Here is a 14,398-nt window from a genome sequence, read left to right as displayed (position 1 = left end):
TCAATATATCTTGAAGGGGTGGTGCAACTTACTAACCCATCAAAGTGTTCCATCATGAGAAAGTGCACAGACATTTCACGTTATTAATTAAAAAGAACTCTACCAGGATGCATTTGATTTCCATTCCTATTTTTGTAAGCTCACATGAATTCTGCCCTTTCATTGCCTTCAGTGTGATTTTGCAGTCGTCAGGGTTAGAAACTTATTTTTAAAAATGGAAACACTGTTATGGCATCCTCAATTTAGTTCTTCCCTTGTCCTTTTATATTATTTATGTCTTTTTAATGACTATTTTCCTTTGTACACAAACACTTCTCAGTTGAACTGTCTTGCTCTCTGGTCAGCCTCTATTCAGTTCCTTAGTGGTTTACAATGAATAATTTTCATATATAATACACTTTCCTGATAGATCTGCATGGTTTACAAGACATATAGTAAGAATGACAGGTGTCTGTTTAATGAGTGTTGCCTACCTAGGCTTGCCAGCTTTTTTGCAGCTGATGCATCATTGCATCTCCATAACACAGTGTTTCAGCAGCTGAAGTTTTTGCTTTTCTGAGTTAAAAAGCAAAAAGGGGGTGACAATCCTGTGGCCATCCCAATCTCCATCCCTTCCCCATCATAGTCAGATCTGTGAAGTACACAGGACATTGGAATAAGTATGATTGGTACCCTCCGGTGAATCAACCGCAGTGCCTGAGTTCAAAGCATTGTATGAGAAACTACCCAGAGTTAAGGAAGATAAAGCAAAGAAAGCCACAGTATGGTGACTATAGCCTACTGTTTCATGATGGAACCATTAAGTTACAGTTAAAATGTGGTTATCATTTTAACCATGGAACTATTGCTCTTATGGATTTTAAAACATCTTGCAATTGTGCATAATTATTTGAAACAGACGGATTTTGTTTTAATTAAATAAAAAAGCTTTATGTGCCAAAGGTTTTCAGAAATTAGTATTTAATTCTCAGATAAATATTAGTAAGAAATCCAATGTGGGGTGCTGAGTATGTGGCTAAAATTTGGCAGCCCTAGTTTACCCTGCTGCAGTTGAGTTATATTCAGAAACATAGTGCCTCTGACCTAAGAGGTAGTATTTAGCCATCATGACTAGTGGTCATTAATAGACAGCTTTAAAAGACAAATTCATGAAGGATAAGGCTAACAGTGTGATCCCAAACTCCAATCTGCTGTTCTGGAATAAGCAGGATTTTGATGGAGTGGAAGTGCCACTGCCCAATAACCTGTCAATAGGCAAATGTATCTGCCTGTAATAATTCTGAGCCCCCAAATTAATAAAATTGCCTCTGAAAACAGGACTCCCAAAAACCTATTTGGAATATGCTTCTGTTTTTGGCCTCAAAGAGTTAAGCTGTTGAAATGGGACTTGACTTTGGTCATTCTTTCAGCACATCAGCAGAACTTAGAAGAGAGGATTTTAGACCTTGATCAATGCTTGATTACTGCCAGCATTTGACAGTTCTCACAAAACAAGCAAATAGGATGATAAAAGTGTTTCTATTTTGTTGAGTAGGCAGATATATCTTGGCTGTTGCTCACTCTAAGAGCAGCACTCTAAGGAAAAAATGAAAGCTGCATTTATAGTTCCACTCTTGCCAAGGTAAACCACAAAAAATATTGCTGAAACTTACACTATCTTACAGAACTAAAGCCCTAATCAGCCCTGGTGAGAGGTCAGATGGAGTGGAGTTGTCCCTCTGCCCAGCCCTGTCCAGCTACCCCATCCTTTGCCATTTGAGGGGCTCTGTTGTTTTCTCTTGCTCTGGAAGCTAGGACCCAAACCAATGGATTCAAATTACAAAAAAGGAGATTCCAGCTAAACATCAGGAATAATTTTCTGACAATAAAAGCTGTTTGACAGTGGGACAGTCTTCCTCAGGAGGTGGTGTACTCTCCACTGGAAGTTTTTCAGCAGAAGTTGGATGGTCATCTGTAATGGATGCTTTCATTGAAATTCCTGCATTGTAGGGGGTTGGAAAATATGACCTTCAGGGTCCCTTCCAACTCTACAATTCTATGATTCAAGTAGGCATATGCTATCCAAATGTCCTGGCAGATAATCCAAATAAAACTGACATTTATAAGCAATGCATTCAGGTGTAGCAAGTGCAGTAAGGCCATTGGACCACTGCTATTTGTCCTTCCAGTTTTGAAGGATAAATCTGGCAAACATAAAGGCTCACAAAATACACTTTTTCTTGTCCTGCTGTTAGTCTTTATATCATAGGAGTGGAATTTAAATGGACAACTGCAACTATCAGGGATTTTTCCAATTCCACTTGCAGCATCCATCTGTATGAGTGACTTCCTATAAAGACACTGGGAAGCCCAATATACCCAAAACATCATTTTTTGCTGAATAAATTAAGTCTAATGAAATGTTCCATATAGAGTCTAACAGAATTTTCAGTTATTTGAGCTGTATAGCACACTCTATTCTATTCTTTTCTAAGCTTCTGCATGCCTACTTTACAGAATTCCAGTAAGCATTTGTAAACAGTTACAGGTTTGATTTTCTGTAAATACCAATTATTCCCTCCAGTAAGATTATTTTGAGTTTGACAGCTTTTAGAATATTTGACCTTTTCATACTTTAATTGACCCTTGCATTCTCTATTGGTATGCATATCATTTATGCGGAATTTCTCTTGCAGCTGAAGCCAGTATTGCTACAGATGATGTATATGATGAAAGAGGATGCCAGTGTGATGTCTCAGTAGAAGATCTCACCCCTGCACTTAAAACAGTAATCAGAGCTATCAGGTAGGTGGCAAATACATTAACAAGAGAAAACACATCAAACTTCACAGATGTACCTAGAAGAAATACTATCACAACAAATTGTAGGGACACTGTACTTGGATTGAATCAAAGTCCAGCTGCACTTCAGATTATACAGTCATCTGTTAACTGAGATGGAAGAGGGAAATTTAGGCCACTTCTTTCTACCTTGCCTATTGGGTTTTCAGGGCAGCAGGTGCCTGTAACATAACTATACTTAATGTACAATATATATGAAAAAGAACTTGCACCATACTCAGATTAAATGCTGAAAATTAGAACACACGTAGTCCAAGACAAGTAGGTTACTAGAATAGTGCTTTGAAAAACTGAGGGGTTTGTTTGCTTTGCCTCTTGCAAATAAAATAGTTCTGGCAACAGTATGTCAGTGCTCTCTATCTGATGTACCATTCTAATTCAACTAAGAATCTTGAGGCACTTTAATTACTAACGTATTTATTGTGTCATAAGATTATGTGGACTAGAGTCTGCTTTGTCACAGGCATCTCGAGCAATTTTTTTTCCACTCTCAGTTCTAAGATCCGAATAGTATGTTATGAAGTGTACAGAGGAAATTTTGGTTTATCTAAATCTAACATTACTTGGAAGTATAGGCTCTGCTGAACATATCCATCAACATGTTGTATTGAAAATGATGCAAATTGCCATCTGTAAGGAATAGTTCAGTTGACCAATACTTATGTCAGAAAAGTGCTTTTTAATCTTTTGAAGTGATGACATATTATGTAGCGTTTTCATAAATTGTATTGGAAAATATGTCAGAATAAAATAGCATTAGAAATAAGCCAGCAGCAAAGTACTTCTTCCCTGATTACTAAGAGAAAAACATATATTTTATAATTGATTTCTAGTTCTTGCCTCATTTCATCATAATCAAAACTATCTAGCCGCCCAAAGTTCCTGAAGCTTGACAAGTTTTATTGGAATGATGAATTGGAGTTATGAAAGAAAGGTTCTAGTGGAGGAGGTAGACCATCAGCAAATGTGTTCTAGGATTGGGTTTCAAAACAGAAACAACCAAAAGCAATTAAATGAATAAGCTGCTGGTCTAACTCAAATAAACAGTAACAATTTAATAATTAATGAGAAGCAAAATGAATACACAAAGTTTCCTTTTGCAAAATGAAAATTTAAGCACCTTTTATAACACACAAGAAAATCTTTGGAACAATTTCCATGTGATAGTGTAATATAGTAAATGTACAGTACAGCTGGGGCCATAACTGTGGCAGAGGTACACTGAAAACAGGTCCATTTGAGGAATATAATGAAGTGATTTGGGATGGAGTAAATTTCTTGGCATTAGTGGAAACAATCTCGCTTTTACATTCACATAAAGCTGCACAAGTTTCTCTCAGTCTATGGAAAGTGCTTATCCTTCAGTATAGGCATGATATTGGGACAGTTGATATCAAGAGTGGAACATCTTCTCCAACCCAAGAACCACATTTTCTTGGGGCCAACCTTCTGGCAACTGCATGCCTGTAGTTTGTGGGCTCATGGCCAAAACAGGGTGAGACAGTGGCTATAACTCTCACAGTAGTTTGCAATAGTTGACCACATTACAGTTGTGCAAAAGCCAGGGGTTTCTGCACACACCCACATACCATTCAGCATCCTCTATCTTGGCAAGCAAAAGGCACAGTCCCAGTTCCAGGCAAAGACAGTTAAAGGTGTGAAGTAGGCCAGTGAGGAGTGTAGCAAGGAAGGGGTTATGGCATTGGGAAGGGGGGAAGTTACGAGAGCCAGATAGAAGGCCATGTTTGACCCACTGCCTGGAGGTTCCCCACTTCTTCTTTATATTTTCATTTATCATAGTACAGTAGAAATAATGGGTTGTAGTGCTAAGGGAAGTGTTACATCAGCACAAGAATTTTTCTCCATCTCCTTCCTCCTTGTGTCCCTTAAATGTGTTCTGAGGTTTCCCCCAACACTTCAGAATATATTTAGAAATAGTGCAGGTCATGTACAAAGCAAAGGGGCAGGGATGAGTTCCATTGCACTAGCACTAATATTTAGTTGAATACTACCCCATGGAATGGAGCTTCTTAAGCACATTTAATTTCCTAAATAGTTCTCAGTAAAAATATTATCATCCTAGCCTATCTAGAATTGCTGATTATTTTGTGTGAGCTTATTGATTGGCCACTTTCATGGCTTTGTTTTGATGTATAAAGTGCATATGGATAATTAATCTAGATCGTATTTCTTGTACAGAATCATGAAATTTCATGTTGCCAAAAGGAAATTTAAAGAAACTTTGCGTCCCTATGATGTTAAAGATGTCATAGAACAGTATTCAGCAGGCCACCTGGATATGTTGTGCAGAATTAAAAGTCTTCAATCGAGGTAAGGGATGGAAATCCTTTTACAAATAAGTTCCTTCATATAAACTGCCTTTTATCTTTAGCTTGGCAAAAACCAAGCTTTGTGTTTTAACACTACTGTGTCTCCTTGATACTAATTTTCCTTGAGCTTTTGCAGATTGTGCCCACAAGTTCATTTGTGTCTGAAATAAAAAATCAGATTTAAAAACAACAGCGGACAACTGTCTACAGATATTTGTGCATTAACCACTAAACAGATAGTTGTCACTCTCGACAACTCTGATCAGTGTTCTGATGGGTAGCAAACTAATTCTAGGCAACTACAGTGGTACTTTGGGTTAAGTACTTAATTCGTTCCGGAGGTCTGTTCTTAACCTGAAACTGTTTTTAACCTGAAGCACCACTTTAGCTAATGGGGCCTCCTGCTGCCGCCGGAGCATGATTTCTGTTCTCATCCTGAAGCAAAGTTCTTAACCTGAGGTACTATTTCTGGGTTAGCGGAGTCTGTAACCCGAGGTACTACTGTGCTTCCCTTTTCCCCCCATAGTTAATTGGCCAACTCAAAAGATAAAATTGACAGTCATTTGTTTGAAAGGAGAAATCACTGTGTGCAGTAGAAACAAAAAAGCCCTTCATCATAGCCAGAATCTATACCCATTTTTTAGAATGCACTTTCATTCCAAAATGAAAATTCTGCTTGTAGGGTCAAAATGAAAGTACTCTTACCTGTTGAAGTGATCTTGCACACTTGTATATTTAACTACCTTGCAGGGTTGACCAGATTCTTGGAAGGGGACAAATTGCCTCTGATAAAAGAAGTCGAGAGAAAAATACTGCAGAGAATGAGACAGCTGATGACCTTAGCATGCTAGGGCGCGTAGTCAAGGTGGAAAAACAGGTAACATGACTCTCAAAGATCACGAGTCCCATTTTATTTCATTGATCACTATTTCAGTAATTTAAAACATGTTTGATATCTGGAAGGTAAAATAATTTCCTCTGGTATCTACACCAAAGTCATTTCGTGTGCAAAGTGGGACTGTGCCAGTTTTAAGTGAATAGAACTGGCCTAGAAAACTGTAGTCATAGCATAAGTGCTGTACAGAAATATTTCCACAAATTCCATACATTTGGGTAAAATTTCTCCGGAGCTACTTGAATGGATTCCTTTTTCACCAAACTTTAACTAGCCTTTCTTTGCAGATATTATGGTTGGCCATCTGTCATGGATGTTTTTAGCTGAGCTTCCTGCATTGCAGGGGGCTGGAGTAGATGACCCTTGGGTCCCTTCCAACTCTAATATTCTATGATTATTTATATATGTATGCTTAGTTTATAATATCTGGTATTCATAGACAATTTTCTTCTTCCACCACCAGGTTCAATCCATAGAGTCAAAATTAGACTCACTGCTAGATATCTACCAACAGGTCTTGAAGAAAGGATCTGTATCTGCACTGACTTTGGCTTCATTTCAAATGCCAACTTTTGAATGTGATCAAACTTCTGATTATCAAAGCCCTGTAGATAGTAAAGATTTGTCTAGCTCTGCCCAGACCAGTGGATGTGTATCCAGATCAGCCAGTGTCAACATGCCATGTGGCCTACAGCTTATACTGACACCAAATGAATTTAACCCTCAAGCTTACTATGCGTTTAGTCCAACTATGCATAGTCAAGCCACACAGGTGCCAAATGATGGACCTGCAACTCTATCAGCTAATAATGCACTAAACCAAATACACCAGACATCTAAGCCAACAACACCTACAACGTTACAGATACCACCTTTTTCATCAGTAAAGCATAACAATAGGCTGGAGCCTATACATGTTATTCCCATGAGCACACAAGAAAATACTTCTGATGTCACCGCTTGCCTTGTTGCTTCAAATGATAATGGACAAATTGCACAGTCCAGTGTGACAAAGGATCTCTCATGGAGAAAAAGCCTTGATACAGAAGGGGAACCCTTGGTCTCAGTGAAACCAATAGTACAAATGGATATAGGGAAATCACTATCTGTTCAAAACCTTATACAGTCAACAGCCGAAGAACTGAATGTACAGATTTCTGGTAGTGACACCAGTAGCTCAAGAGGTAGTCAAGAATTATACAGCAGATGGAGGGAATCAAAATTATTTATAACTGATGAAGAATTGGAAGGAGAGAGAGAAAATGAGACTTTTGAAGGCATTTCCCACCCATTAGTGGAAACAACTCTCTCTACAGACTCTCTAAGGACTGGAATGTCAAGATCATCTCAAAGCATTTGCAAGCCAGGGGATGGTGCAGATGCTCTCAGCCTGCCTCATGTCAAACTTAAATAGCATTTTGTGGATTTTGTTCACATGCTGAGTAATCCTTTCAGTCATACATATCAGAGCATGGACTATTTTGGAAGCCCTTTTAATGATTTTTTAAAAAATTAAATTAATCAGAAAGAAAGGCAGTTGTATGAGTCCATATCTTTTAGTTGCATGAAAATGCATGTTTAGGAGATGGAAAAATTCAATTTATATCTGCAGTACATTGGTTCTTTCATTTAGTACAGTAGGTATAAATGAGTAATCTACAAAACTAATGCTAGAGGTTTATTAAACAACAGATCTGAACATGTAGAAACCATGTTTCTAAAGTACGCAAGTAAAATTCTCAAGATAATAAAAGCACTTTGCTTTTGGTTAAAATAAATATTTGCCCTGAATTAGACCACTTATGTTTGCAACAAAAACTACTATATGCAGCTGCTAACGAAGGAACACCCATAATAAAAGATTAGTAATGGCTGCTAGTTGCAAGCTTCCTTAGTGTCTGTATCTCTTTGGAGATATAAGACTGAGACAAAGTATTTTGCACAGCACTTTTTTTAGGTTAGGACTGACCTTTTTCCCTTTTGCTATGAAATGTACGCAATTCCAAGTTATCAGGGATGACCTTCAATGTGAATTTTTCTCTTGTCTCAAACTTTCTGAACATATTGATGGTCCTCTTGTGAATCTGAATAATTTTGGCAGAAATCTCTACAAGGGAGAAACAGAAGCTTGCTTCAGATGTAATATCTTCTCCTTTTATGATGTAGTCAGTCCTCAAGTTCTGAGGCTGAGTGATAGCACAAGCAAAGATTGGGGAGAATAGAAGAAGTACTGTATGAGGTTGGAGAGATAAAAGAAAAACAGTGGAAAGCAGAACAGGGATAAAATAGAATAATTATTTTTCAAGAGTTAAGAAAAAAAATAAAAAGAGTATGCACAAGCACAGGTAAAAAAAATATGTAGATAGAAAGAAGGAATGAAGGGTTAATCATTTGTCCTCCCCACAAAGACTAAGGAAATACAACTCATCTGACAGTGAAGACTACCTGTCAGATCCTCCAAGTAATTGTTCTTGGAAGGTGTGCTGGGAAGAAAGAAAGGTTTACAGAACTGCCTGTAGAGGTTTTAACAATGGAACCTAGAAACGGGTGTGACTTTCGAATAGATGTTTCAAAACAGTCTTTGTCCCCAAACTCTATCCACAGAGGTTTGTGATTCACAGCTTCCAGGAAATTGAAGTTTCTCCCCCACCAAAAAAAAATGTATTTTACTTCCCAAATTTTATTAAGACTAATATGAAGCAACAATACTAGTAAATATTTACAATGTCATACCTAAGCTTTGCCACAGAAATCTTTTAAAAGCCTATAAGCACATTCCAATCTCACTTCCCATTGGTAACAAATATTTCTATTTATTATATCCCCCCCTCCGAAATATACATTCTGTGTATGCTCATGAGCAGGATGTCCTGTGCTCAACCTTCTCTAGTGATTCCAAAGGCATTCCACAAACTGAAGGATGCCACTACTAGCTCAGTCAGAGCATGTGATCGTTTACAAGCCAGCCCTGCTGAGAATGATGTTATACATAAAAATGTCACAAGAGTCTTAATCATGGTTAAATGCTGCAGATTGTACTGCAAACAATTTGAACTGTTTACTTTACATCTGTTGTAGTTTCTGCCTCCATTGTTCTTTTATACAAAATAAATTTCTTGATGTTTCCTCTTAATCTTATGTGAAAGTACAAACAAATTGTAAATTGTTTATACTGTGTCATTCATATGATACCTGCAGATGATTAATGCTGTTCTGCAGCTTTTGCTTGGTCAAAGCTCATGGTAAATACAAAGAGAAGGCACACTGAAGCACATGGCTGTCTTTCACTTCCCACATAATTTTCTACAGTTTACCATTACAATTTGCTGTATAATTTTTGCTGAAAGTTGATGGCTGTAAAATGTTTATGTGAACAAAAACAGATTTTCCAGAATATTTACAAGGAGGCACCTAAGCAAAATATATTTACAAGGGGGCAACTGGAGGTGCCTAAACAAAATTTGTCCTCCCAACAGATCATTTCTGCCCATCTACTTGTCAAAAGCAGAGCAAAAAGAGGTGTGTTGATGAGTTGCATCTGTTGCAAACTATGGGGGGAAGGGAGAGGAGCATATAGTTTATGCCTGTCACTCCTTCCTCTGTTATATAAAATATACTTCTGTTGAAACAAGTTCCGAGACAAGAGTTTAAATACTTCCTTATTTAGATATCTGCAGTTTATCCAGCCAAAGCTATTTTTCCCTATTAAAAAAAATAGAATACAGACAATAGACCTTTATTTTATGTATTGAATGTTTAATAGTGCCTTTTTGTGCTTTATGTGAAATCTAGCTTAACAAAGGAGCTAGAGCAAAGGCACAAGGCAAGCAACACGTGTACAAATAATTAGACCTGCTTCCCATTTTAAATAGATGAACATGCAGTATCATTCCATCACGTCTATGGAGACAACAGCATCTAAATGGAGCTCCATTTCAGCTATGGGTTAGAGAGGGTTGCTACTACAAGACAACTATGTCTTGGCTTAGATGATTCACCTACCAGAAATTGCTATTTTTGCCTTAATCAGAGGACATGCTTGAGTCCTCCTTGTTTTAATTATGCACATAATTTGAAAGTTGGCTACTTTCAAAATACATACAAATCAGGAATAACTTTGCAAAGTTACAGCTAACAATTCGTATTCTCACTCCATCCCCAGCACACACACACACACACCTTTGCACTGGCAGGATTTACAAATGCTATTCTAAATGTACATGGTCTTTTTTCTACTGTTACACTGATTACACTGGTACATTTTAAAAAACAATTATGTGAAGGTTTTGATTTTTAATATGAATGTTCAAGTGTGGATTTCATATATCATCAATGGGAGTTCCTACATGCACAAGATAGCATGTGGGTCATCTTTCCTCCTGCTGAAATAATTACCAATTTTTCATGTTGAATACTACTGAACTCACCACAATGATAATGAAGTGTAGGAGCAGGGACAGAATGAACTTCTCCATTGTTATTCATTGAAGAGCTGTCAATCTCCCTGTGTATTAGAGCATATGAAAGCTGTAAAAACAACAAAACAGGAGGGAATAATTTGATCCTTCCGAACGATTTGAGGATTACAATGTAAACAATTAAATTTTGATAGGCATGTCACATGTTCCAAGTTGAAGAAAGAACTGAACATAATAATAATTCTGATGATAGTATCTAAAATATATATTTTCTTCTTGCTCATATGATATAGTTTTATTTAAATAAAGATAACAGTGTTCAAACTTAGAATTCAGTATATCACACTAACCACAGTAAATGTGTATGAGATATTCATACCTAAACAGACTGCTGTCATTAAATACAATGGCACTTGCTTCTGTCCATCTGACCAGACAAATCAATCCAAAACACTTTATAAAACTGTACTGCCCATGAGTTTATATATGTAGTTCTGAACTATTCAAAAATTCTGTTAGCTTACCTCAACAAGTGTTGTCAAGGTTAAGAAAATGCAGGTTTGAGCTCCAAGTTTTCCTAAGCATCTGTTTAAAGTGTGAATGACATTGTTCCAATTATTTCCTGAGGAAAATAATACTTCCCTAAATTAATCCAGATGTCATGTTGACTCTAAAAATTAATGCACAAATAGTAATAGAAAGCAGATAAAGAAAAGTGTTATGCTAAAGCACAGTAAAATTTAGCAAAAAGAAAAATGAAATATATAAGCAAAAGCAAGCTGAAGCATGGTGTATAAGTGCTGTATTCAATGGGAATTATTTCTATTAAGGGCCAAATTACATCACACAAAGGTGTATATGATAGCCTGCTGCCCTTGTTCTCTACAAGATGTACTGGAATGTATAACTGAGCAGAAAAATGAATGTGATGTGGGGAGGCAGTGCTTAACTCTTTCTGCCTGGTATTTTGACTTTCTCAATAATTCCCTCATGAGGTGGTTTATTAAAGAGGGAAACGAAAAAAGAGATACTGGGCTAATGTGTATGTAATGTGTAGTTTGGCCCTAAAGTTACAAGCTTTTATACACTTACATTGGAATAAGCCCTGTTGAACTCATTCACCAAAGCATGCCTAAACATGAATGTGTGGACATCTTGATACAGTAAAGACTGTAACAATTTTGCTTCCCCCTTCCCACAATTGTCCTGCTGTTGTGCTACCCAGAGCAAAGCCAGGTTGACTTGGCATTATGCCAAAACCCAGGTTCATGGTTTGTATCACCCCGTGCAGACCATGAGCTGTAGCTAAGGTTTGTTCTTGGCTTATCTTCTGAGGTTTGTAAGAGACAAACCAACATGCTGTATTGCTAAGCCAAACTATGGCTTAGTTCTGAGCAGCAGCAGAAGGACCAAGGAGTGAAATAACTGATTTTTACTGTGAATACCTACACACTCACTCTTTAATGCTTGGCCATGGTTTGGCTTAGTTTTATGTGTGAACTGGGCCAGTGGGGACTTACTTGCTTCTGAATGCATAAGATTGCAATGCATAAGATTTTGTTGTGAATGTGCTTAGAATCACAGCCTTAGTCCATCCTAAGTATATGCACATTTCACACACAAGAATGTTTTGTTTTTAGAATTGGGGCCTTAATAAATAACCATAAGAAGACCAATTTTGACCTGGTGTGATTCTGTTAACTTCATTGGCTTTATTGGCAGAATAATTAGATTTGCCTTTCTGAGCTTCAGCTCCCTTCTTTACCACAAAATTGTTTTAATATTGTTCAAATTGACTGCAACATCAAAAATTGCTATGTCTATTTAAATTGTTTCCTAGGTTTTCATAAAATTTCCAGTAATTCAAACAGATATGGAATACTTCCACAAACAAAAACTTTGGCCATTGGATGTGTTATGAGAAACTAAAACTGCCCAAAATATGAGGGGAAAGTGCTTAAAGGTTGGTCGTATGACAGTAATGGAAAAATATAAGGGACATTTCCACTGATGCTAAAATGGCTTAAGCCATTATATTAGAATACGTTAATTGTAATTTCATGATAAACTGAATCCATATTGTTGTTAATAAAACAGGTTAAAATAACTATAATGTATATGCTTTTTTTCTTTAACTTAAATAAATGCTAGTGGAACACGTCACATAAGTTCGTTATGTCTGAGTCTTCAACCTCTGGTTAGCCACGATGCAGTCAAAGCTAAGGAATCAGCATAGCAGGTATTGTATGCCATTTGATTCTCCGTTAATCAGTACTGGGATGTTCTCCTTGGCCTCAAACACCTCCTATTACATTGCTTCCTTTTACAGTATATTCCTCCTATTCCATGTTCTATCGCCTCTCTCCTGACATCGTCTCAGTGTTCCCTCCTAATTCCCTGAGGTCCTGTGAACTCAACAGACTCCCAAGTCATTCTGTGCTGCTCAGCAACCTCATTGCACTATGCACATTGAATGTCATCAGATGCGCCTAAAGATCTCCACAGGTGCTAGGGTTAAACCACCAGATGTATACTCCCACACAGTAACAGATTACCTACCCATATTAGAAATGCTAACATATTACTGTCTTTATGCACCTGTTTCAACTAAACAATATTGCTTACAAATGTACTTTCAACTAAACTCTGTCATAGTGTTTGTCATCCACAGTAGCAGGCGGTGCTTGATGGGATACGTTTGAACTCTGTGTTGCTTTTCTCACCCCACAATTAGTACTTTCTGAACCTAAGGTCCATTGCAGGCATGAGTGCAAGCATTTGTTTACCTGCCTATGGCCTTTTTTCCATTTTTGAGTTACAAGTTTTACAATCTGCCAGACTTAAAACAAAACTGGGATAAAGTGCATGTGCAGACGTGCCCCACCTGCTGTAGCCCATCTCCAAGTTCTGGAAACCTGAGGTCTATTATGGGCATGCATGCAGATATTGGTTTACATTTGTGCCTGACCAATTTTTAAAAATTATTTCTGAGATACAAGTTTTCCAACGTACCAGACTTGCACAAAACAGGTTAATTTAAAAACAAAAATGATTTTTCGCCATTCTCAGCCTCAGCACTGAGAAGTGCCTCACTAACAACAGTAGACAGTGATAGACAGCGCACCCAGCAAAATATTGTCACACTTTTTTTTAAAAAGGCCACCAATGCATTAAGTGCACTAAAGCACTTATGTCCACAGTTATGTGACTTTCTCGCCTTCTAATTCCTCATAATAAATTAAATGGGGAGAATTATGGGCTGCCACTTGGGTCCCATTAGTGAAGAGACTAGGGGCCTCCAAACAACTCTCAGCACCTTTAAACTATAGGTCCCAAGATTCTTTGGGGGAAGCCATGTTTCAAGTGGTATGATACAACTTTTAATGTACAGGGCAGATGGAGCCTTGGATGAGGACGCCCTATGGACAACGCAAAAGCACATGGAATGCATGAAATAAACTGTCCCGTGTATGCAGCACAATTCCCAGCTAAATAGTGATACAATCATAAACTCCCCAAGAGGAGAGACACCAGGATTAGGTAATACTCAAGACTTTTGAAACACACCTACTCGAGATTTACTTTCCACTCAAGATGATCCCGTTGGCGGGATTTTTGCCCAGCACCCACAAAGCACCACAGTATTTACCCTGTAGAGAAATAAATTACCTCAGCAGTGTGCGCAAAACTCGCGCGCGAAGAAAAAGCCGGACCACTCCCTCTTCGAGGCACGTAAGAAGAGGTTTCTCCAACAACTCCCCTCCTCCTGGACTATTTGGCAAGCTGAGGGGAACTGTCCTCCCAGCGACATTTTGGAGGGAACCGGGCTCCGCTACCCATTAGAAGCCTCCGCCTTAAGCGACACCCCTCCCTCTCGCACGCGAGCCACGAGGGCGCCTGCCCGCGCCGGCCAA

At 38.0% G+C, this 14,398-nt stretch overlaps 1 protein-coding gene and 1 long non-coding RNA gene across 17 annotated transcripts in view; one reads left to right on the top strand and one right to left on the bottom strand.

Moving 5' to 3' along the window:
• The window catches only part of KCNQ5 (potassium voltage-gated channel subfamily Q member 5), a 254,367-nt gene extending 246,769 nt beyond the window's left edge, over nucleotides 1-7,598 (top strand). For all 5 annotated transcript variants that reach the window (XM_081904870.1, XM_081904866.1, XM_081904867.1 and 2 more), the window contains 4 exons: nucleotides 2,676-2,784; nucleotides 5,041-5,172; nucleotides 5,922-6,048; nucleotides 6,530-7,598. In XM_081904870.1, the coding sequence (XP_081760996.1) occupies nucleotides 2,676-2,784; nucleotides 5,041-5,172; nucleotides 5,922-6,048; nucleotides 6,530-7,480 (1,319 nt within the window). In that variant the 3' untranslated portion in view covers nucleotides 7,481-7,598. The remainder of the gene's footprint in view (nucleotides 1-2,675; nucleotides 2,785-5,040; nucleotides 5,173-5,921; nucleotides 6,049-6,529) is intronic.
• Nucleotides 1-14,365, bottom strand: part of LOC309366384 — a 40,951-nt gene extending 26,586 nt beyond the window's left edge. For 5 of the 12 annotated variants that reach the window (XR_014166663.1, XR_014166666.1, XR_014166667.1 and 2 more), the window contains exons 1-2: nucleotides 8,032-12,585; nucleotides 5,877-5,954 (exon numbers count right to left, since the gene is read on the bottom strand). This is a non-coding gene — a long non-coding RNA (uncharacterized lncRNA). Of the gene's footprint in view, nucleotides 1-2,837; nucleotides 3,003-5,876; nucleotides 5,955-8,031; nucleotides 12,586-14,055; nucleotides 14,154-14,173 lie in introns of those variants that run through there. The other 7 variants (XR_014166671.1, XR_014166660.1, XR_014166661.1 and 4 more) reach the window with 7 other exon arrangements.
• Nucleotides 14,366-14,398: the final 33 nt, after the last annotated feature.

Source organism: Podarcis melisellensis (assembly GCF_964234715.1).
Source record: "Podarcis melisellensis genome assembly, chromosome: 3".
Classification (NCBI taxonomy): domain Eukaryota; kingdom Metazoa; phylum Chordata; class Lepidosauria; order Squamata; family Lacertidae; genus Podarcis; species Podarcis melisellensis.
This window is presented reverse-complemented; position numbering and strand designations above follow the sequence as displayed.